We start from the raw sequence: 26,063 nt of genomic DNA, 5'->3' as shown, positions 1-26,063 counted from the left end.
CACACTTTTGTGTTAAGTATATAATTCCACATGTGTTAATTCATAGTTTTGATGCCTTCAGTGTGAATGTACAATTTTCATAGTCATGAAAATACAGAAAAATATTTAAATGAGGTGTGTCCAAACTTTTGGTCTGTACTGTATATATAATATAGCGAGAGAGCGATATACATCATATAAAACCAGAAAGATTGTGGAGTTGACGGATTTTCTTTTGACATACAGGCAGACTGACGAGTGGTTGTCATTATATTTCCCTTCATTTATCCTACAGATTCCAGACATATCATAAATAGCTTGTAACATCTCAGCAAATGCAGAAAAAAAAACTAAAAAGCGTACAAAAATGGAAAGGGGAAAAGAAAAATGTTCAAATGATAAAGAAGCTACGAAAGCATTTTTCATTTTAATGATGCAAGGACTAATAAACAAAAAACGGGGAACATGTACATGATTCAGTCATTCAAAATGATGAAAAGTTTAATATAATGTACACAGTAATATATATATATATGATCATGTACACAAGTGGAGGAAGTTGTCAGGAGGCAGATTTTGGGATATTAGACAATGGCATGCTCCAACACAGAACGTCACATATTTTTCCATCGGAGTATTACCAGTATTGATATGATCTTTTACCTGCCTGACAGACAAAATAGCTTAAAATAAAATCAGATTAGTCTTTGCCAAATGGTTTTGTCTGGTGATGCAGTATTGAAGCGATGGGGCAGGTACCCTATAAAGCCCATGGATAGGAGTGTCGCTGTAAGACCCTTTCTCTAATCTCAGGCAAATGTCTCCTGTAACTTGTAAATGAGAATATGAGCAGGATTCCTGTCAAAGGCTGTAAACTAAAGTGCATCTAAGCAATATGAGAAAGTAAAACGTTCACACTTCATAATGTGATGAGCTAGCGGGCAGTGATTGTGAACGCAGCGGCGTCTAAGCTCGGGGCAAGGTCGCAGTGCTTACATGGAGATCTCTGGTGGTATACCCTTTGTAAATGGTGATTACAGAGAAGCTCTGAAATGTTTCCACAATGGGAAATAATAGGATTTTACTATTCAAAAAGGTAGAAATAAATTTAACCATTAGGCACAAAAAACCCCAGCAGCTCGGCTGAAAAGTAATGTGAAAAATAAAATTTGGCGGCAATATACAGGTAACGTCATCTTGTTCTACCTCAATCCAGACAGAACAGCTTTCTTCGTACTGGAGTCATGGGTGTATAACATAAATCCCTTTTGCAGCACATCCTGACCAATTCTATATATGGGTTTGTTTTTTGGGGTATTTATTTTTAGCGTGCAGAATAGGGCATCAGACTACAGTATTTTCCATGTTAGGAGTAACGGAAACCTGATGGATCTGAACACGGATGACAATGTGCTGCTACATCCTACCCTGCCATAGGTGTCAGCTCACTGGTTACTGTAGAGTACCACAATTCTCAATACTTGCAAAAGGCACATACCTACCGATAAGAAACCGATAGGCTGCACTTTGTGAGGCCTCGCACCCATCACATGAAAAGTCCCTGTACTGCAAGAAACAGGGAGCAGCCATGTTTATTATTGGTTAGATCCATTCTTATCAGGCTTCGAACTGAGTTCCTAAACTATTAAAAAGTTTGTCTAACTAAACAAAGAAAATCTTCACCAGTTAGCGTGTACCATCCAAATAAAATTACTAACATACATTGCTTTTCAAAAGTGTATACATCGAAGGATTTGAGACTCCTAAGCTGATCTTAACACAAGAGCTGTGTCACTGAGGTGCTTGAAGGGGGCTGGCTATCTGGTTCAGTTTATGAGCTAAGCCAGGTCCCTTTTCTGCTTAATGAACAGTCAGCTCCCTTCAAGCACCTCACCGACAGATGGGGAAGCACTGTCCTGTGTTGTAACGTCACCGGAAAGGCTTGTTCATTTGAACGTATAGCCGTGGACCATACATGGCCCCATTACAGCCAGAGTACATAATATTCCACCTCGACCAATGGTCTTCATTGAAAGCAAAAAAGAACAAACCAGAATGCAGCAAGCACTACTTTGGTGCAACCAGAATAATGTATGCAGGCAGCTCCAGCACCCGTCCACAACCCGGCCGAGCACAGGGAGCCTATTAGTGGACATGAATGGTCCAATACACAATACGGCCGTCTGAAGCTGGTTACATTCATCCGTGGTTTTCAGTCTGTGCTTGGACCGGCCGCAGATCTCCTCACAGAATCATAGGCATATATGAAGCTGTCAAGTTCACGTCAGAAGATCCATGGCCAGTCCAAGAAAGGACTGTGCAACAAAGAGGTGTCAAAAAGGCCTTACATAAAGGAAGCGCCATCTCCGGGACTGGCTGCTGGAATGGAAATACAATCTATGCACTTTTGAAAATGAAAAGTAAATTAACTTTATTTTTTTTTATTTTTTAAATTTCCCAAAAAATAGGAGTTTTCTCTTTAGCCGAACAACACCATTTTGCCACGGACGACCCATTATGAAACCAAGACCATACAAGGGCCCCATATGAAGAGCTCCTGTTATTTCTGAATAAATATCCAGTATAAATGTTATTGAACGGGTCCCAGTAGCAGTAAGCAGAAACTTCAGGCTACCAGACTTTTTTTTGTGAAGAACAAATGCCAATCAAAATATTACGATTCACAGAGTAAAAGGTGCATTACATCTGCCGGAAAGCGACCTCATGCTCGTTGTCAGACTATTTGGATGGAGTCTGTGTCTCGGTTTAAGGCATTAACATAATGTCCTCTATATATGGCAGTTTTGATTTCATACAATCTAGCCAGGTGTCAGCGTCTATTATTAAAAAAAATAATAATAATAGAAATTGAAAAATAAGCTGTTTTCAAAATGAACTTGAAAACTGAATCGAATCGGTGCGGTCTAGGCAGATGTAGAAACCACAAATCTTTTCTTGTACATCTTCACACTTCCTCAAAAGTGCATCACTGTAAATCCACACTGCTTTGCCTACTACTTCCTGGAACACAAGATTCAGACAAGACTCCTACAGCATCTCTTCTTAGAAATAACCAATACTTTGTTTCATCTAGGCTATTTAAGTTTTGCTGGAAAGAGCCATTTGGACATGACAACACATGACAGGGGCTCCTGGTGATGTAACTGTTCTGAACAATGATAGGATCAATGCTTATATAGAGGGTTGTCATCTTAGCTGTGTATTAATACTCCCCCTTGTGGAAGAAGTAGTATCACACAAGTATCTGCAGGCTGTTATCCTGGGGAGGAAGTGGAAAAATGGGCATGAAATAGTGTGTAATAGCTTATAAATTGATGTATTGCTACCAATTCACAGACAGGTCCTGCCGTGCAGAGGCAACGTACAAGGCCCATAAGACAGCACATGTACAGGGGTAATGACTACATGCCGTCCACTATCACATACTGTTATTATATAGGGGGCCAGACTGGATGATGATCCTGTAAATATCTATATACACTAAATCAGAGGAGCGGAAAATGAAAACATGGAGAAGGACAAAACTGTAGGGGGTATTTACTGAAAAGGGTATTCTCAAGTTTGAAAATTTCCTCCTATCAATTGGATAGGGAATAAATTTCCAATCTTTGGGGGTCTGACTGCCGTGGCCCCCAGTGATCCAGAGAACCGGTCGATCATGCGCACTGTCTCTCCATTCATTCTAATGGGAGCGCCGAATATCAGTCAAGAGGCTCGGCAATCTCGGGCGCTCCCATAAAAAGAGTGAATGGGGCGGCAGTGCGCATGGTCAACCTCCTTCTCCATTCAGCCGGGGCTCCTCAAGGATCCCAGTTCTTTGGGCAGACACCCAGCAATCAGGAAGTTATACCCTATTCACATGACTTTCCAACTTGGGAATACTCATTTAAGACCGCTGTTCATGTGCTTGTCTTAAATGTCCCAGGGCATTTATTAAAAGGCGCATGCCTCTTTATAGATTTATTGGTCCATCTTGCACCACAAAGAAAAATCTACACCAGCTCAGAGGCTCAGGTATAAAATGTAGTAAATGCATTATGCAGCCTTAGAAAAAGTAGCATTTTGTGCAAGTAGGGTCCTTCCTAAATCTCACATATTCAATATAGGGATGGAAAAAGGTAAAATCGGACTAGAGAAAACGTCCTATACAGTACGATGTGATCTGACAATGATATTCGAGGGCATTGCGTTTTTTGATGACTATCATAATAAGCCGCATCGCCCCCTCATGTGTAGAGACATCTACCGATCTAAGGAGTTGGTTGCCATCTATGGCTGGTTTGGTGAAATTTAAGGCTTGACGCAGTGTAATGATGTCACACACGTAGATGTGATTGGGACAGTCACAACATTTAGGAATAATGATGACTATAGAAGGAAGGAAATGGGCTCACAAATGTCATTTTCTACCATTCTTAACCTCTATCTAAAGTGAAATAATGAAATGGATAAAAATAATAATAGGGTAAATGCAGATGCTGTGGGACCACAAGTTACTGAAAAGAGCATAAGACGTGCCACAAACTACTTTATATATGAGGAGTAACCCAATGTGGTGAGTGGTCACTGAGGAAGCTGCGTGTAGTTCTGTGCTCCGCATTCATATATCGTACTTATCGTCCTTGGTAAATATAAATTACTCTCATTTCATGCCTCTCAGAAGGTGATGACCCTATTGACGCTGTGCAATACACAAAAATATATATATTTTATATTTAGCTATATAGGCATTCATCGGCTCTGCAGAATCTGAGGGGGGCAATCTGAGATTAATTACACTGTAAAGTAAAATATTAGGAATGACTGATGGTGTCTTATTAAAAGATTATTCTCAACTTGGACATTTATGACATATCCACAGACTATGCCGTGAACGTCTGACAGAGACAGGTCTCACCTTTGGGATCAATGCAGCGGTCATTGCACTAATTGTTCGCAGCATGGATACAGTCGTCATCCTGTTAAGTCAGGGACCCTCATCATATAAAGACAGAGTACATCTGAAGTTATGTTCAGGTGTAGAAAAGTGCAAGTTTCCAGCTGCAAATCTGCAAGGAATCCATGGCAAAGGCCACCTGGCATGGGATACAGATGGATTTTGAATCGGTAATGAAATCTGAACATGGCCTTATAGGCGTAGGAAACTTTGAGAGTAGTTTGTACAGTAGAGTTCCCTTTTAAGAAAAGCTATATTGGAGTGTCTGATACATTGCACAAAGGGTGCTACTGACTTTTGCACTCCAGATCTATTTTTCCCAAAATCTACGACAGCGACTCGTAACAAATCTGTAGACGCAGATGTGAAATGAGCTTTTCTTCCCTGACTGATACCATAGCTGCAAAGCAACAAGTCACCTAAACCTAAGGACACGTTCATACTGGACTGTCCATGTAAGGACCGCAGTCCCCGGACAGACCGCTGGTCTATTCACTGGAACAATAAGCCTAGACAGGAGACTGATCGGCTCTGCATTGTGGTCCATACATGGACTGCCTAATACGCTCGTATGAATGATGCCGAAGAGTGCTAAAACCTAAACCACTTCCAAAGGGAATTTTGGTAACGCAAGCATGAAATGAAAGATCAAAGCAAAGCCAGGGTTGGTTTGTGTATTTCGGTAAGCAGACATTTACACACGATATCTGAGAGTATGGATGCAAAATTTTTCCTATGATGGCAATATTCTCAACACAACTAAAGTGCTCTCTATGAAAAGGCATCTGGGAAAGGGCACTTGATTTTCTTTACAAAATAAAGTGCACGTCTCCCGTTAAACATAAAATATCAATGTCCTGAAATATCACGGTTACATAGCGATCGTCCGTGTTCTTTCAATCGGGCAGCCGATGGAAGCAAAAAACAAAAACCAAAACCATGATGTTACTGCACTCATTCCAGTGCTAGAAAAGTCTCTGAATGTCAGTTATGTGGTGGTAATGGGAAAACACGGAAGCTGCTTTTCTAGTTGGCGGATTTCCTGCTTGTCGGATAAAATAGTGCTGAAAGACGATGTGCACGGTCTCGCCTGATGACACACAACAATCCTATGTCATTCTCTCCGAAGGTTTGTGTAACAGAGCGATTCCTCGCAGTCACCGCCGACAACCACGCCGCCTCCCTTTAACATGTATCATGCCGAGATTCTGTAATGATCCGGTATACACAAGGTGCTCGTCGCGTGACGCACCAATGCAAGGAGTTTCTCTGTAAACAATGGGATTCTTCATTTCCAAGCAGACGTATGGTGCAAGGTTTATAAGGACTTCCAAGTTTCGCCATGCCATAGTCATGATTATGTAATGACTGTATTATTAGACTTTCAATTAGATTATATACATACATTTTTCTTTTTTTTCCTTTATAGAGTGCTAATATCCTGACAACGTATGAAGAAAAACAGTCTTCCCATTAACACACACAATGGTGTTTACAGATATATATAATTCCTGTAAATCGAAATGATGATATAATTATTATATTTCCTAGGAGTAAAGCACGTTTCTAACCATAAATCCATGCAAACTCACAGCGTCCTTACAAATATAAAAAAAGGCCCTTACGTGACATTTTCATAAAAGAAATGCTAGCATAAAAGAGTCACATTCACTCAGTTACCGCCTGCACCTCTCACATACATCCACAAACTTTTAGATGTCACTTAAAGGGAATACGTCAGCAGTTTTTGCTATGTAATCTGAGAGCAGCACAATGAAGGGGCAGAGACCCTGATTCCAATGATGTATCACTTGCTGGTCTGCAAGTTGTATGATACAATCCCTGTTTTCTCTGCTGCAGATCTAGCAGAGCTCTGAATGCTGAGCTCTGTATAACCCCACCCACACCAATGATTAGCTGTTAATATACACAGAAATCAGCCAATCAGTAGTGGGGGCGAGGTTGGATCAGGAGGAGTGAGACACCTAGTCCTGTAGTGATAATCTCCTGCTGATAAAACACTTATATAATTGAAAGAGCAGAACACAGCCTAGTAAGTGACAGCTCACTGGAATCAGGGTGTCTGCTCCTACACATTGCTGCTCTCAGATTACATAGCAAAACCTGCTGGCAGATTTCCTTTAAGCAACTACTGCTGTTCTAAGCTTTTTATACCAAGTGGAGTTGGAATATGGAGTGAACGCTATACTAAACAAACAGAAATTTGTTTCTAATAGGAAGTCCTTATGAAACTGCAAAATTTAAAAAAAAAAAAAAAAAAAAAAAAACACAAAAAAAAGTCACAAAAACCTAACACTTAGAGTTTCGCAGCTTCATGTAACCAAAAAAAACAAATGTAAGTGTATTTACATAAAACATCCAAAAATGAAAAATAAAATCCCTAGATTAGCGCCTTCATGCTCATCGACTCTGGTTTGGATTGTATGGGTGAGAAGAACAGTGCAATACTGATTATTACTAGAGAAGTAGCCACTTCTGTTACAATAACTGGAAGAACATTTCATGTCATTCTCCCCCGTCCTATCTGAACATACAGATGGGTGTACGTCTACAGATACAGCGGCACATGTCTGTGTATACTGCCGCATCCTCTTCATATGATCACTGCCAATAGAGTAGCTTATTGCAGAGCTGCATCTGTAGCGAGGATTCATCTTGGGAGTGAGAAATCGGGGTTTTCGAGTAATAGATACCCAAAGAAATTCTTGGCCAGACCCTGTTTAGTTCAACATGGCCAGTTATGTAACCAATAGTGCTAAAAAAGGACTACGTATATACATGAACCACTGTGGGATAAAAACAACCGTCACAATGAACTAAAAAAGAAAAAAAAAAGAAAAGGGAAGCGATTACTTCATAAATGACTAGGTAAAATAATCTTTTACATGTTGCCGGCTCAGTGCATGGGAAATGATTCATTTGGCAATACTGTGATCTGTCTATACATTGATCACGGACTGAGTTACAATGTAAGATATTGAGACGTTGCTTTGCAACACGGTGAACCCCCACTAGAGATGGCACAGTGTGCTAAACAGGAGCAAAGCTTAAGTTGGCATACCTAAAAAAGTTAAGGAAACAGCCCACCTTGGTCAGTAGTATGATGCAGAGTAAGCCATGATCAAAAGGAGCCTATTTAGTATAAAAAAGTGCAAAGCTGCTTCTGGCTCTGTTAAAAGTCTTCACCCCTGACTGACTGTGCTCGTCGGTATTAAAAAGATCCACATTCGACATTTACTCCCACCCCGAAGCTACGAAACTCCAAGCTACAGGAGGAAAAAAATAGACTTTTCTTTACTTCATTTATAGGGAAGCTTTGTCAGAGCCCTACCAACAAGGAGAAAAGACAACAGCTGCCTTTATATATATATATATATATATTTTTTTTTTTTATAACTGTTTTTTGTTAATCTTCTTAAAGTCAGCTAACTCTCTCCGTCACTGGTGTTCTTGTATCGACAGCTTCCTCCCTGGTCGGCCTTTGTACAGACGAAGAAACAATGTCTTTTCGCTCGCCTTCCCCTCTGTTTTTGCACTTATCTGCAGGCTGAGTCTTAGGTGGCTCCTGAGCGCATCCGTCATTTTCTGGGATTTTTTCATCTTTGCAGATTTTGACACTTAAGTCCTGGGGTTCGGGGGCACTTATGCTGTCCTTTGAAGTCTCTGGCTCTGGGTTGGTAGTGGATGCTTTTGATTCGGAGTGGTGGTGGTGATGGTGGTGATGATGGTGATGGTGCAGTTGTTCCTTTTTCGGTAAGATGCTCCTGCTAATTTTAGGACTACTCTCTTTGCTCTTGCTTTCTGGGCTTTTTGCAGGCTTCGGTATTTTAACACTTTTTTCTAGAACAGTGGAAGGATATTCCGGGGTCTCTGTGTCTATAACATCTAGACTCACAGTTTCCCGTGTCTTGCGTTTCTTTATTGGTAATACGGTCTCTAAAAGCGGCTTGATGGAAGACTCTTTGATTGCTTTTTTCTTTGCGGCCTCTGCTGCTGCTGCTGCGGCTGCAGCTGCAGCTGCGGCTGCTGCTGCAGCAGCAGCGATGACACTGCCTGGCTTACGGCCTCGTTTTTTCGGAGCAGCTGCTGGGTCAGTATCTAATTTTCTTTTACGGCCTGGACGTTTGATGACAAGGACTTGCTCTGATGTTGTTGCATCTGATTCTTCCTTATTTTCTGAAAAAGGCATTTTCACTAATAGCTTGCCGGGAGTCTTTTCTATGACCCGTTTAACTTGGACCCCCTCTAATTTTACAGCTGGCTTAGCTTTCACACTTCCTTTGGGTCTACCTCTTCCACGACCTGTTCCAACAGGCTTAGGAGCTTTGGGTTTCTTCGGGTGCTTTTGCTCCCTCCGAGATGGGCTGCCTCTTCCAGTTACCGTGAAGTCAAAATCATTTGGATCAAGGGTTGTGTCTCCTACCTTTTCGAAGTATGCTATAAGCTCAACTTTGGATCGAAAAGCTTTACCAGTTGGGCTAGTAAAAGGGGGGAGATAAAAAAAAAAAAAAGATATAAAAAAAACATGAATGTACATATGTTATAGCACTATTCAATCTAGCCTCACATTAAAAACATAAAAAAAGTGAAAGATTACACAAATGACTAACCTCTACAGGAGGAGAGCTGAAGGTTTATAATACACACATAAAAGGTTATACCAATTCCTCCAACCCCTCCATGTACATGACTACTTGTGTGCATATATTAAGACAGAAGAAAAAGGATTGGGCATATTGAAATCTAAAAGTTTAATTCTTCTCTCCTCTGACATTTCCCTTAGGGAAAGAGCTGGACAGCCAACATACATTGGGCTAGTTTCCTTCATTCCCTGAGTTGATGTAAAACATCAGAATTGGTCACGAGTGAACTGCAGCTCAACAGGACTACTTACCACGGCCTTACTGTGAATACTGCAATGGTAGTTGATCACAGGGCATGAGTTAGGCTATGTGCCCACGATGCAGAAATGCTCCGGATTTTTCCTGAGCGTTTCTGCACCTCCCTGGCAGGAAAAATGCATGCGGATTTTACATGCATCTTTCCTGCCGGGGAGAAGCGGAGGTGAAGCATTTTTCACATGCGGGTTGTCAAGCGCTTTCCAAGCGATTTTAGCATCACTTGGAAAGTGCTTGACAACTTGGTCACACTATATAAATCCATGCAACCAGCATGGATTTACATAGTGTGTCCGTAAAAGAATGGTAAAAAATATACATTATACTTACCTTCTGATGGCCCCCGGTGTCCTTCTCCTGGCTTGCCGGCAGCTCGCGGTAGAGTAAAAGGACCTGCCATGACGCCATTTAGTCATGTGACGGGTCAGGCGACCGCCGACGTCAGCAGTCGCGTGACCCGTCACATGACTAAATGACGTCACCACAGGTCCTTTTAGTCCACCGCAAGCTGCCGGCAAGCCAGGACAAGGACACTGGGGGCCATCAGAAGGTAAGTATAATGTATATTTTTAATTTTATTCTTTTTTTTACAGGTTCTATGGTACCTGGGTCCGGAGGAGAGTCTCCTCTTCTCCAAACCCGGGTACAATCCGCACATTCAAACGCATGTTATCGGCATGTACAGATGCAGTGATGCGTTCCAATGCAAGTCAATGGCGGCGAAAACGCCGCGATTCCGCAAAATAATTGGTAGTGCTGCAGATTTTTCCGCAATGATAATCCGCAGCGGAAATTTTCGCAGCATGTGCACAGCACATGAGGATTATCATTGGGGAACATGGCAGACCTTCTACCAAGCGTTTTTTAAGCGTTTCTGCAGGGGAATTGCCACTGCGGAAACGCTTAAAAAACGCATAGTGTGCACACAATCTTACATAGCTGACAATGAAATTTAACAATTTAGCAACACACGGTGGTAAAATGGAAAGCAACGTCAGGGTGTTTCAGCTCAGTCAGAGAAACCAACTCTTAGTATTTGTTACGGTCAGAGAAAATGACATTTAACCCCTTAATGACCACCAATACAACTTAAAAACTGACCTACGATATAAGAGACTAGCATCCTCTGACGGGGGACAATCGAGCAGCCATCAGCTGTACACTATAGCTGACAACTTGCTGCATCAGTCATGATCAGTGTTTGCACGGCCCGTGGCCGTTTAACCCCTTAAATACTGCTGGCAACAGTGACTACAGCATCTAGATGGTTAACAGAGTGTGGGGTCTCTCTTTTTAACCCCATCGGCACCCTGAGATCTTGACTGCGTGGTCCTGATGTTTGCCATGGCAATTCATAGCCAAATAACGGCCTTATAGTCTTCAGGCTATAGCGGCCTGCTCAGAAGTTAGAAACATTTAGGTGATCAAAATAAATTTTTTCATTCCTGTCAAGTCACTTTGCATTAATTTATGAAAAGCACCTGAAGGGTTAATAAACTACCTGAAAGCAATTTTAGATAGATTGAGAGGCGCGGTTTTTAAAATGGTATCACTTTTGTGGGTTTCCAATATATAGGACCCCCAAAGTCATTTCAAAACTGAATAGGTCCCTAAAAAATAAGTTTTGTAAATTTCCTTGAAAAAAATAAAATTACTGCTACACTTTTAAACCATTTTACAAATGGTGATGATGTAAAGCAGACATGAGGGAAATGTTGCTTATTAACCACTTCGCGCCAGAGCCTGTTTTCACCTTCCTGACCGGGCCAATTTTTTCAATTCTGACCACTGTCACTTTATGAAGTAATTACTCTGGAACGCTTCAACGTATTCCCCTGATTCTGAGACTGTTTTTTCATGACATATTGTACTTCATGATAGTGGTAAAATTTCTTCCATATAACTTGCGTTTATTTGTGAAAAAAATCGGAAATTTGGCGAAAATTTAGAAAATTTTGCAATTTTCAAACTTTGAATTTTCATGCCCTTAAATCAGAGAGATATGTCACACAAAATAGTTAATAAATAACATTTCCCACATGTCTACTTTACATCAGCACAATTTTGGAACCAAAATTTTTTTTTGTTAGGGAGCTATAAGGGTTAAAAGTTGACCAGCGATTTCTCATTTTTCCAACAAAATTTACAAAAACATTTTTTTAGGGACCACATCATATTTGAAGTCACTTTGAGGGGTCTTTATGACAGAAAATACCCAAAAGTGACACCATTCTAAAAACTGCACCCCTCAAGGTGCTCAAAACCACATTCAAGAACTTTATTAACCCTTCAGGTGCTTCACAGGAATTTTTGGAATGTGGAAAAAAAAATTAACATTTAACTTTTTTCACAAAAATGTTACTTTAGACCCAATTTTTTTTATTTTCACAGGGGTAACAGGAAAAAATGGACCCCAATTTTTTTTGTGCAATTTCTCTTGAGCGTGCTGATACCCCATATGTGAGGGAAAACCACTGTTTGGGCGCACTGCAGGGTTCGGAAGGGAAGGAGCGCCATTAGACTTTTTGAATGTAAAATTTGTCTGAATAATTAGCAGACGCCATGTTGCGTTTGGAGAGCTCCTGATGTGCCTAAACAGTGGAAACCCCCCACAAGTAACACCATTTTGGAAACTAGACCCCTTAGGGAACTTATCTAGATGTGTGGTGAGCACCTTGAACCCCAAGGTGCTTCACAGAAGTTTATAATATTGAGCTGTAAAAATAAAATTTTCACATTTTTCCCACAAAACCGTTTTTCATCCCTTAATTTTGCATTATCATAAGGGTAATAGGATAAATTGCACCATGAAATTTGTTGTGCAATTTCTCCTGAACACGCTGATACCCCATATGTGGAGGCAAATTACTGTTTAGGCGCACGGCAGGGTTTGAAAGGGAAGGAGCGCCATTTGACTTTTTGAATGTAAAATTTGTTTGAATAATTAGCGGACGCCATGTCACATTTGTGGAGCCCCTAATGTGTCTAAACAGCGGAAACCCCCCACAAGTGCCACCATTTTGGAAACTAGACCCCTTAGGGAACTTATCTAGATGTGTGGTGAGCACCTTGCACCCCCAGCTGCTTCACAGAAGTTTATAATATTGAGCCGTGAAAATAAAATTTTCACATTTTTCCCATAAAAAATGTTTTTCATCCCCTAATTTTGCATTATCATAAGGATAACCGGAGAAATTGCACCATGAAATTTGTTGTACAATTTCTCCTGAGTACGCCGATACCCCATATGTGGGGGAAAACCACTGCTTTGGTGTACGGCAGGGTTCGGAAGAGAAAGGAGCGCTATGTTGGCTGGGATAGGCAGCAGACACCATGTCACATTTGAAGAGTCGCTGACATGCCAAAACAGCAGAAACCTCCACAAATGACCCCATTTTGTAAACTACACCTCTCAAGGAATTCATCTAGGGAAGTAGTGAGTATTTTTTAATTTTTAAATTTATACCATTGGGCAGTGAAAAAAATCATAATTATATTTTTACCACAAAAAAATATTTTACCCTCAGATTTTACATTTTCACACAGGGCAATGGGTAAAAATGGTGCCGAAATGTGTCACACAATTTCTTCTAAAAGTGGCAATACCCCATATGTGGCTGTATCGTACCGCTCAGCCATACGGCGAGATCTGGGGGGGGGGGGGGGGGGGGGCGGAGTGCTATTTGACAATTGGAGAACAAATTATTGTAGAATAGGCATTTGGATTTGGGAGCACAAAATTTTCTGAATTTCTTTTGGGGGGCAAGGGTCATTTTGCTTTTCCAGAGCCTTTCTGCTACCAGTAACTTGGAAGTCCCTTATATTTTTAACAGATGATGGACCTGAGTGGGGACTAGCTTTTTTTGAGGACTGAGTTGAAGCTTTTATTGGGAACATTTTACGTAACATTTATCCGGCGCTCGAGGCTGAGCACTTACATCGGGGTTTCCATCTAAATTTCCAAGTGATGTAATTCAGATGAAACCCCTGCAGGATCCATTCACTGTAATGAGGCAGCAGAGTTACTCTGGACACCGTCTGGCCTCTGTGTAGCGGTGTCCTTTTTTTCAGAAGTGCACAAAACTGTGGCCAACCGCACTTTTATGCACGCCTAAAACAAATGACACTGTGGGATCCCAGGCTAGACGGCGTCCACAGTGGCCTATATCTGTCTCATTACAGGGAATCTTCCGTCATGGGTTCCGGCTGAATCATGTATTTCAGAGATTTACACGGAAACTCTGGTGTAAGTGCTCAGCGCAGAGCACAGGATAAATGTGGGCAGAGCCTTACTGGGATCTTTGGGGACATAATAAACAAATCAGTAGCAGGTGAAGAATTGGTTTTATTTATTTTTTACGCCGTTCCTAGTGTGATATAACTGATTAGATTACTTTATTCTTCGGGTCGGTGTGATTACAGAGATACCAGATTTATATCGGGTTTTTATGACTGACAGCTGTCACACACTAAAAGACGCTTTTTTTTGCAAAATCTAGTTTTTGCATCACCATATTTTGAGAGCTATAATTTTTCCATATTTCGGCCGACAGAGTCATGTGACGGCTTGTTTTTTGCGGGACGAGTTGACATTTTTATTGGTGCCATTTTTGGGGACGTGACATTTTTTGATCGCTTTCTATTCCGTTTTTTGGGAGGTAAAATTAACAAAAACAAACAATTCAGGAATTGTTTTTTGAGGTTTTTTTTTATGCCGTTCTGCGTGTGGTAAAAGTGATCAGGCAGCGTTATTCTTCGGGTCAGTACGTTTACAGCGATACTACACTTACTGTATTTTTTTTATGTTTTGGCGCTTTTACACAATAAAACTATTTTATAGAAAAAAATATTTTTTTTGCATTGCTTTATTCTGAGCGCTATAACTTTTTTATTTTTCGGCTGATGGAGCTGTATGGCGGCTTTTTTTTTGCGTAACAAGATGACGTTTTCAGTGGTACCATTTTTATTTCTATTTTGTTTTTTGATCGCATTTTTTTCCACTTTTTGTTTGGCAATATGATGAAAAAGCATATTTTTTTGCTCCGTTTTTTATTTATTTTTATTACGGTGTGCACAGAAGGAGTTAATTAGTGTGACAGTTTTATAGCTCGGGTTGTTTCGGACGCGGCGATACCAAATATGTGTACTTTTTTTGGTTTTGTAAAAATATACGGATTTATTGGTTTAATATTTTATTTATTTATTTTTATTTATTTTGTGATTTTTTTATTAATAGTTTAAAAACATTTTTTTTTACTTTTTTTCACATTTTTTCTTAGTCCCTGTATGGGACATTAATTTTTATTTTTCTGATCTCTGATCTCATGTAATGTAATAGACATATATTACATTACATGAGATCTTCCCTGACTGTTTCAGTCAGAGTCTCCTGTCTGGCTACAGCTGCAGCTGAGCCAGACAGGACACCATATATGGCAGAGCTGGAGGCGGTCATGTGACCTCCAGCTGCCATAGCAACCCCAGGTCCTGGAAGGACTCGGAGGTCTTCGGAGAGGTAAGTTGACGACCCCCTCTCCTCCTGCTGTCTCCTATATGCCGCGATCACTATAGATCACAGCATATAGAAGACAGCTAAGGGTTAACGTCACTGGGACCTGATCTAATCAGGTCCCGATGATGTTCCCTGTCAGAGCTAACGCTCTGCACCGGAATCGCAGCGCTTGCAGGACCCTGGGGGTCCTGAGCGCTGCGAGACCACCCACCGTTTTTAAACGTCGGCGCTGCACAGAGCCCGGCAAGCGCCGACATTTATCTACAGTGGGCGGTCGGGAACCGGTTAATGTTTTTGTGTGGTATGACTATCTGGATTAAAGGGATAATCATTCAAACTTTGAAAATTGAACATTTTTTTACATTTCTGTCACATTTCTGATATTTTTATAAATAAACACAAAACATATCAACCTAACTATACCATTATTATAAAGTATAATGTGTCACAAAAAAAAAATCTCCAACTCAATGGGATATGATGAAGCGTTCCAGAGTTATTACTACATAAAGAGACACGTGACAGATTTCAAAAATTTGCCCTGGTCATGAAGGGGTTAAATTCCCTGGTCCAGGACTTAAGACTGATGGCCTAGGGATCAATGTTTTATAGCTGGGGTGCCAACTTCTCTGTGAGGGCTGCATTCTCTTTTTCCTTAAAGGGAATCTGTCACCACTTTGGAGTTATCAGACCGCTACAATGGCCATACAGGGTATAGAAAAGTAAATGTATACATACCTGTATGGCCCATAGTAGACATCTGAATGCAGAGAAATGTAGTTTTATCTTCTTGGTTTTTCACAGGCTTGGCATCCCCCGAACACCAAGCTATCCCGGCACATCTGCTTATTATTCCACCAAATCCCCACCTATGTCCACATTTACCATATCCCCCCTTCCTCCCCGCACGTCACAGCGCTGAAAAGCTTTATAAGGCTGAGTTCACACGATGCGTTTTTCATGCGTTTCCGCGGCGTTTTTGCAGTTGCGTAGACGCCGCGGAAACGCATGGTAGAAGGACAGCAATGTTCCCCAATTGAAATACGCATGTGCTGTGCCCATGATGCGGATTTTTCCGCAGCGTAAACGCTGCGGTCAAAAATCCGCAGCATGTCAATTAATTTTGCGGAAACGCTGCTTTTTTGCCGCCATTGACTTGCATTAGAAAGCATGGAATCCGCATCACTGTATATGTTGATGTGCTTTTCAAGCGGTCTAATGTGCGGATGGTACCCGGGTGTGGAGGAGAGGACTCTCATCCAGACCCAGGTACCATTAAAAAAAAAAAGAATAAAATAAAAAATATATATATTCTCACCTTCTGACGGCCCGCGCAGCGCTCCTGCTTGATTCCCCGCACTTCGCGGTTGAATGAAGAAGGACCTTCGCTGACGTCAGAGTCATGTGACGGGTCACGTGACGCTGACGTCGGAAGGTCCTAAAGTCTTCACTGCCGGCAGCCGGGACCGAGCGAAGCAGGACACCGGGGGCTATCAGAGGGTAAAGTATATATTTATTTTTTGACATTCACACACTATATAAATCCATGCTGGTTGCATGGATTTATATAGTGTGACCAAGGTTGACAAGCACTTTCCAAGTGATGCTAAAATCGCTTGGGAAGCGCTTGTCAACCCGCATGCAGAAATGAAAGTGAAGACCGCTTCACATCCGCATGTCCCTGGCAGGAAACCGCATGTACAATCCGCATGTACAATCCGCATGTACAATCCGCATGCGTTTTTTCCTGCCAGAGAGATGCAGAAACGCTCAGGAAAAAATCCTGAGCATTTCTGCATCGTGTGCAAATACCCTTAGTCACTTTTAAAGCTATGGACATTCAGCAGTATGTGCTCCTATGTTACAGGTATACAGCAGTGGTAAAGACAAAAAGCAACAGAAAAACCTAACAAAACGGAAACTAGTGGTAATTGGAGATCAGGGGCGTGATGCTCTGTTTGCTGTTCTTGAGATGAATATACACACACTTTACTACAGGCAGAAATCAAAACTTTTATAACTTATTGAATTGTTAAAATATATATTAAAGCTTATTTTTAATCTAGCCACATGCAAGTTGGGAAAGCTTCTTTATTGTTAGAATTGTTTTGGTTCTCCGTACATATATACAAATTTCATGATATGTGATGGTATGGATGCTTATGTGATTCACACTTGCCTGATACAGGCGTTTAATGAAGCTCATTTTCCAACCATTGACTGAAGGATTAGCCAGTTACAAGCAATCCATCTGTAGGCCGGCCACTTCTATTACCATCTAATTAACCCCTTCCCGACCAGTGTCACACCGTTTGTGACATGGAAAACAGTTCGTTCCCGACCCATGTCACAGCGTCTGTGACATGGAGGGAAAGAGCCCCTGCAGCGCCCCTGCTACTGCAACTGGACATCCTGAAGTCGACCCCCCGGGGGGTGGATTAACCCCCCCCCGTGCCTGGGACCCCTCCGATTGGCTGTTTCATTTTCACTTTTAATGAAACTGCCAATCGGTATGAATTAAATATTTCACCAATGAAAATTGGTGTAATATTTAAATCTGGGCATGGCCTGATGCTTACAGCATCAGCCATTGGCTGGGGGGAGTGCCACCTCTGTCCCCCCCCCTCCCCCCAGATCTGATTGGGGGGCTAGCGTCACATGGATACTAGCCCCAATCAGATGTGGAGGGAGTTTTTAATGATGGCCGCAACTGCCCGTCCATGGATCGGGTGCCGGCCGTTGTGGACCCTCTGCTGCTGCCCCCTGTGGACCCTCTGCAGCTGCCCCCCCGTGGATCGCTTCTGCCGCCGCTGATCTGCATCAGGTAGTATTACCCCCGCTCCCCCCCGACCCCCCCTCCACTCCACCCTGCCCCCCCTCCACCCCCGACTCCCCCCTCCACTTTCATACCTGCACCCCGACCTCCGCTCCCTCTCCCACGTCTTCATCCACCGGCTGCTGCTCTCCTTCTGACAGCCGGTGGACTGTGATCACAGCAGCAGCAGGCTCAGTGTAAATGCCCTGCTCCTGTGATCAAACCCACCATCCCCCAGTCCCAGTGATATCACCCCCCACCTCCCAATAATCACCCCTGTCCCCAGTGTTCACCCCCCCCTGTCCCCAGTGTTCACCCCCCCGTCCCCAATGTTCACTCCCCATCCCCAGTGTGCACCCCCCCATCCCAGTGATCATCCCCCCCCCCCGCAAACCCAGTGATCACCCCCCTGCTGCTGGCTCCTGCTCCCCTTTCTGCCCCAGTAATCACCCCCCTGATGCTGCCGGCCTCCTACCCCCCTTGCTGCTGCCGGCTCCTGCCCCAGTGATCACCCCCCTTGCTGCTGCCGGCTCCTGCCCCAGTGATCACCCCCCTTGCTGCTGCCGGCTCCTGCCCCAGTGATCACCCCCCTTGCTGCAGCTGCTGGCTCCTCCATCTCTTCAGCCCCCCCCCGTACGCCTGACAGCCCCCTACGCCTGACAGCCCCCACACGTGACTGCAGAAGGTTACACCAAGCACACACACGTACACTCACACTATAATAAAGTTTCGATTTTTTTTTTTTACACACGCACACAGCACACAAAATGTCCCGCCCGTCCCACTCATCCCAGTCTAGGGCGTACTCAGCTTAGGAGGCTATGTCAGGTTGGTGTGTGTGTTGTAGTGTGTGTGTGGTGTATACACTACAATATACCACACCGCACACCAACCTGACATACACTACACAATGGTGTCCACTAACAAATTGGAACCATGTTGCGTTTGGAGAGTCCCTGTGTGCCCAAACATTGGAGCTCCCCAACAAGTGACCCCATTTTGGAAACTAGACCCCCCAAGGCACCTATCTAGATGCATAGTGAGCACTTGGAACCCCCAGGTGCTTCACAAATTGATTCATAAAAATGAAAAAGTGGAAAAAAAAACACTTTTTTATTTTTACGGATTAATTTGTGAAGGACCTGGGGGTTCCAAGTGCTCACTATGCATCTAGATAGGTGCCTTGGGGGGTCTAGTTTCCAAAATGGGGTCACTTGTGGGGGAGCTCCAATGTTTGGCCACACAGCGGCTCTCCAAACGCAACATGGTGTCTTCTAACAATTTGAGCCGACAATTTGTTAGCGGACACCATGTTGCTTTTGGAGAGCCGCTGTGTGCCCAAACATTGGAGCTCCCCCACAAGTGACCCCATTTTGGAAACTAGACCCCCCAAGGCACCTATCTAGATGCATAGTGAGCACTTGGAACCCCCAGGTGCTTCACAAATTGATTCATAAAAATGAAAAAGTGGAAAAAAAAAACACTTTTTTATTTTTACGGATTAATTTGTGAAGGACCTGGGGGTTCCAAGTGCTCACTATGCATCTAGATAGGTGCCTTTGGGGGGTCTAGTTTCCAAAATGGGGTCACTTGTGGGGGAGCTCCAATGTTTGGCCACACAGCGGCTCTCCAAACGCGACATGGTGTCCGCTAACAAATTGAATGGAAAATCGGCTCAAATTGTTAGCGGACACCATGTTGCGTTTGGAGAGCCCCTAATGTGCCTAAACAGTGGAGCTCCCCCACAAGTGACCCCATTTTGGAAACTAGACCCCCCCAAGGCACCTATCTAGATGCATAGTGAGCACTTGGAACCCCCAGGTGCTTCACAAAATGATCTGTGAAAACAAAAAAGTACTTTTTTTTTCACAAAAACTTTCTTTTAGCCTAAATTTTTTAATTTTCACATGGGTAACAGGATAAAATGCATCCTAAAATGTATTGGTCAATTTCTCCTGAGTACACTGATACCTCATATGTGGTCATAAACCACTGTTTGGGCACATGGCAGGGCTCAGAAGAGAAGGAGCAATTTGACTTTTGGAGCTAATTTTCCATTCAAAAAGTAAAATGGCGCTTCTTCCCTTCTGAGCCCTGCCGTGTGCCCAAACAGTGGTTTATGACCACATATGAGGTATCAGTGTACTAAGGAGAAATTGACCAACAAATTTTAGGATGCATTTTATCCTGTTACCCATGTGAAAATTAAAAAATTTAGGCTAAAAGAAAATTTTTGTTAGAAAAATAAAAATGTTCATTTTTTTCTTCCATGTGGCTTTAGTTCCTGTGATGCACCTGAAGGGTTAATAATCTTCTTGAATGTAGTTTTGAGTAGCTTGAGGGGTGCAGTTTTTGGAATGGTGTCACTTTTGGGTGTTTTCTGTCATAAAGACCCCTCAAAGGGACTTCAAATGTGATGTGGTCACTAAAAAAATGGTTTTGTAAATTTTGCTGGAAAAAAGATAAATTGCTGATGAAATTTGAACCCTTCAAACTTCCTACCAACATTTTTTTTTTTTCCAAAATTGTGCTGATGTAAAGTAGACATGTGGGAAATGTTATTTATTAACTATTTATGTCACATCACTCTCTGGTTTAGTAGAAAAAAAAATTCAAAATTTGAAAATTGCAAAATTTTCAAATTTTTTCCCATATTTTTGATTTTTTCACAAATAAACGCAAATATTATCGACCTAAATTTAATACTAACATGAAGCCCAATATGTCCCGAAAAAACAATCTCAGAATCGCTAGGATCCGTTGAAGTGTTCCAGAGTTTTTACTTCGTAAAGGGACACTGGTCAGAATTTACAAAAATACCAAGGTCTTTAGGGTCAAAATAGGCTGGGTCCTGAAGGGGTTAAAGGGGTTACCTAGGACGGTTTACTTTTTTTACTACAGGCCTAAGAACTAACAGATAGGAAGTTGCTAACTACCCTCCTGTTGTGCCCGATGCCGATCTCAGCTGGCACAGATCGGTCACTGACCGCTCCTCCTAGCGATTCAGCGGCACTTTAGCATTCCACTGACGTCACATCCACAGAGCAGTGGCTTCTCATCCGCTCTGCTCTGTTGACGGGGCGTGACTGCCAACACCATGCTTACTGACAGCCGGCTAACTGCTGCGTAATTGCTGGGAGCCATTTGTCAATCGGCATGATGCCGCCAATCACGCCCAGTTGACAGAGCAGCCCGAAAGAAGAAGAGCTGCTGTTTTGATGTGGAGCAGTTGTATCTCCGGCAGGAGACCGCTCTGAGCCAGGTTGAACAGGCAGGTAGTTGCCTCTATTAGCATCTACGTGTCTGTTAGTTTTTAGACCCATAAATAAAAAAAAAATTAATAAATAAAAAGGTCCTGGACAACCCCTTTAATAGAATAGTATAATATGAGACTAAGTTACAATCATAAACGTGCTCTTTCTTATGCTTATTCATTATGATACAATCGACCAACCAGTACTTTGTCCTTATGATCCACTTTAGGTCCTACTATTATAGGATCAAGGACAGAGAGCCTCTTAAATGAGTTATTTTCTTTGGAATCTAAAGTAGTGGACAACCCCTTTAAAGTACATTTTTCTTGTTTAAATCCTCCATACATTTCTAGGGATATGCATCTCTTTTAGTGCAAATTTTTATGGTCTTTACAAGCCCCAGAGGATCACATAACTGAAGCCCCTTCGGTAAAGACCATAAAATTACCACAAAAAAAGGCCCATATCTCTGTAATCGTATGGTGGTTTTCAAATATTAGATGAAAGCAAAAACTGGCCACTTCAGACCTGGTGAGAAGTCCTCTTTAACCTAAAAGGATATTTATAAGGAGTTTTCTAAACCTGAAACTTACAACCTATTTTCCATATGGTTTCAGTGCACTGACATACTAGTTAGACATCCACATTTCTAGTAATTTTGGACTACTTACTTTATCAAATAGACATCATATTTTCCGGCAGATCGCCCAGATTTTCTTTGTTTCAGTTTTCTTGTCCAGCCCTCAGGAAGAGTGGGGTCTTCATACATAGGCCCTCTATCTCGAATAACAGAGCGCCTTTGCTTTGGGGAGGCAGAGGCTTCAGCAGGCACCAAGGGTGCAGCCTCGGTACTTTCTGGTACCTCTGCTTTTCCCTCTTCACCAGGCTCCTCTGCCTGCTGCGCTGATGGATGTCCTTCTTCAGGTTTGTCGTCATCATTCTTTTTATCCTTTTTAACTTTCCTGAGTTTTGGTGGTTTATCTTTCTGGTCTAAATCTTCCGTTTTTTCCTCCCTTAAAAATAAAATAAGATTGGAAATTAAACAAATGCAGCTCTTGCATTCCTATAATCATACGCTACCTATGGTATGGTAGTGGTATCTATTTATACTTCTGGTACATGGTTTGAAAATTATTTAATTTTTTCAGCTCCATCTTCTTATCTATTCGGTTTAAAAAAACAAACAAAAACATTGGTCTAGAACGGTGTTTCCCAAACCCCATCCTCACGGCCCCCCACAGGTCATGTTTTCAGGATCTCCTTAGTATTACACAGGTGACTGAAGTATCATCAAGGCATCAGGCATTCTCTCACCTGTATAATACTAAGGAGATCCTGAAAACATGACCAGTGGGGGGCCGTGAGGACGGGGTTTGGGAAACACTGGTCTAGAAAGTGCTAACCACTTTTTAGATAGAGCAGCTGTCACTCACCTTCCCCCATTCCTAATAAAAAATGTACTCAAATAACCAGCAGGGAAGGGGCAATAAACACAGAATTAAGCCACAAGAAAGGTTGAAGTTATCATTATACATACTTCACTACTGCACTTGTGGTAGTAAAGATTCAACAATATTCCTGGGATCCAGGATCTCCACTTTTGGACCTGCACTCAATGAAGGTAAGTGCTTTCTATGTCAGCAGATCATCAGTACTGTGTGTGAAGGGGGCTGGCTAACTGTTCAATTCAATAGCAAAGCCAGCCCCTCTCCTTCATCTACGTAATGGTTGTGAAAGAGGAGGCACCTGCCTTAACTGTTGACATGAGCAGTCAGCCGGCCCCCTTTATACACCACACTCGTGATGTGCCCACTCTGGAGACGCTTTTCTGTTTCGAGCACAGAGCTGGAATAGGAGCTGCAGGGACCCCAGCATTTGGTAATGTGGATATTGGTGTAGCTTAGCTACTAATTAATCAACATCCAAATTTTCTTTTTAAACTAACAACCCCTTTAAATTGGATTAGAGTGGTTATCCAGCACCTCCCATTTCCACATTGGGAAGTGAAATTAGTATATATTTCCATGACATGATGTATTAACAAATGTTGTTTTTTTTCCCCCTCAAATTTCCGCAAAATCACGGCCATAAAAAGACCACAACCTGCGGCGAGAACACGAAACCTACTGTTTGCTCAAATGCAAAAAAAAATAAGAGAAGGACAGATAAAGCCACTGAATTGGCTTCTATGATGCGCTGTGCTGAAGGCCGCTGAATTTAGATTTATGAGTAAGGAGTTTCTAATAATCATCTGCTTTAAAGACATTGGCAGAAGCACAGACTATTACTGGCAGAAGCTTTAAGTAGTTGGCATGACAGATTTATATTTGTGAGGGTATTTAGGATGCTAAACTACTCTTTGTTGGGAAACACTGGGTCTGGGTAAGAATGAAAAAAAAATTAAGCCGGATTGTCAAATTTAGGCTAGGGCTGAAGGGCGACTTATGGCACCATAATATTAATACCGCAAATGTCGAACTTATGAGGACTAAAGTCACACAGGAATCCCGCAAGGTTGGATTTTGGCTGACTATGGTGTCACGACGAGATCTCATTCACTAATGATAGCCGTTTAATATTGTTATCTTAGGTCATTCCTGTGGAGCCTAAAGTCGGCCAAACACATTAGATGGCCATCAGCCAATGGCCATTTGAGTCAACTCTACCATACACAGGAGCACTCCTGTGTTCTCTATGAGAAGGCTGCCGACTGACACTTATCTCCAGGAGAACAATGTGATAGGCAGTCTGAAATCGGACAAGCGTGATCAACATTTGTCCTATCAGTCAGCCGATGCCCCCTTGTACATAAGACCGTTGGCCCAAACCAATGAAATCGGCAGGTTCGGTAGACATTAGTCTAATATGTATGGCGGTCTGTAGAAGAGTCAATTAGACACAAACCAGCTGTAGCCTAGTGTTTGCCTGTACTTTTCAATCCTGATTTTCACTGCTTGCTATGAAATAATAAAGAAGATTTTTCCAAGACATTGTGAATGCCTACATCTTCACTTCTACTACTTGGCTCTTTAGCCTTATTTCCCCCCTAAGTTCCTGCAGTCAGACCTCCAGCAATTTCAAGAATGGGATCTGGCAGCCAGCTCTACAGCGGCCAGTTTTGAATGGAGCAGAGGTTTGCATGCTCGACCTCCACTCCATTCATGGTCAATTGGACTGCCAGAGAAAGCAGAGGGCTGCTCTTTGCTTCTGGTATCATAGACAGTGATTTAAGTGGAGGTCGAGCATGTGCACCACCGGCTCCATTCAAGATGGTGCTCTAAAAAGCCAACAGGTAAAAGAAAAAAAAAGAAATAAAAATGCCACTGTTAGTACAAATTGCTGTTACTTGTCCAGCTACCGTCAAAAAATAAAAATACGTGTCCAACATATACAAGTATTTGTTACAGAATGGGAGCAAATTTTTATATGTATTTTAGTGGTCCTTAGTGGTTAAAAACAAACAAACAACAAAACAGGCACTTATTCTCTTTCTTTTTTCAATATCACCCAAAAACAGAGTACCATATATGACAGTGACATATAAAGTATCATGTAAAAAAGGGTCACAATTACTTGAAAATCCAAAGTAATTTTTTTTCTCTTACTTTTTTTTTTTTTTTTTTTTTACACAAATCTTTAAACTGCATGTACAGTACAGACCAAAAGTTTGGACACACCTCATCATTTAAAGATTTTTCTGTATTTTCATGACTATGAAAATTGTACATTCACACTGAAGGCATCAAAACTATAAATTAACACATGTGGAATTATATACTTAACAAAAAAGTGTGAAACAACTGAAAATATGTCTTATATTCTAGGTTCTTCAAAGTAGCCACCTTTTGCTTTGATGACTGCTTTGCACACTCTTGGCATTCTCTTGATGAGCTTCAAGAGGTAGTCACCGGAAATGGTTTTCACTTCACAGGTGTGCCCTGTCAGGTTTAATAAGTGGGATTTCTTCCCTTATAAATGGCGTTGGGACCATCAGTTGTGTTGTGCAGAACTCTGGTGGATACACAGCTGATAGTCCTACTGAATAGACTGTTAGAATTTGTATTATGGCAAGAAAAAAGCAGCTAAGTAAAGAAAAACGAGTGGCCATCATTACTTTAAGAAATGAAGGTCAGTCAGTGCGAAAAATTGGGAAAACTTTGAATGTGTCCCCAAGTGCAGTTGCAAAAACCATCAAGCGCTACAAAGAAACTGGCTCACATGAGGACCGCCCCAGGAAAGGAAGACCAAGAGTCACCTCTGCTTCTGAGGATAAGTTTATCCGAGTCACCAGCCTCAGAAATCGCAGGTTAACAGCAGCTCAGATTAGAGACCAGGTCAATGCCACACAGAGTTCTAGCAGCAGACACATCTCTACAACAACTGTTAGGCTGTGTGCCCACGTAGCATTTTTCAAGCGTATATGCTGCGGAATTTCCGCAGCGTAAACGCTTGAAAAACGCATGTATATCCGCACCCCATGGTCCCCAATGGGATTCCGCAAGTTCTATGCACATGCTGCGGATTTTTCCGCAGCGTTTATGCTGCGTTCAAAAATCCGCAGCATGTCATTTAATTTTGCGTTTCCGCAAGCGGAATTGCCTTTGTCCAATGCATAAAAAACGCAAGG

At 42.1% G+C, this 26,063-nt stretch overlaps 1 protein-coding gene across 2 annotated transcripts in view; it reads right to left on the bottom strand.

The window, feature by feature from the left end:
* Positions 1 to 393: 393 nt before the first annotated feature.
* MECP2 (methyl-CpG binding protein 2) overlaps positions 394 to 26,063 on the bottom strand; it is a 61,206-nt gene continuing 35,536 nt past the window's right edge. For both annotated transcript variants that reach the window (XM_073639840.1, XM_073639841.1), the window contains exons 2-3: positions 22,108 to 22,449; positions 394 to 9,435 (exon numbers count right to left, since the gene is read on the bottom strand). In XM_073639840.1, the coding sequence (XP_073495941.1) occupies positions 8,379 to 9,435; positions 22,108 to 22,449 (1,399 nt within the window). In that variant the 3' untranslated portion in view covers positions 394 to 8,378. The remainder of the gene's footprint in view (positions 9,436 to 22,107; positions 22,450 to 26,063) is intronic.

Source organism: Phyllobates terribilis, unplaced genomic scaffold (genome assembly GCF_046119375.1).
Source record: "Phyllobates terribilis strain yellow unplaced genomic scaffold, ASM4611937v1 Scaffold_7__3_contigs__length_470593459, whole genome shotgun sequence".
In the NCBI taxonomy this organism is placed as follows: domain Eukaryota; kingdom Metazoa; phylum Chordata; class Amphibia; order Anura; family Dendrobatidae; genus Phyllobates; species Phyllobates terribilis.
The sequence above is the reverse complement of the archived record's forward strand: the minus strand, read 5'-3'. Positions and strand labels throughout refer to the sequence as shown.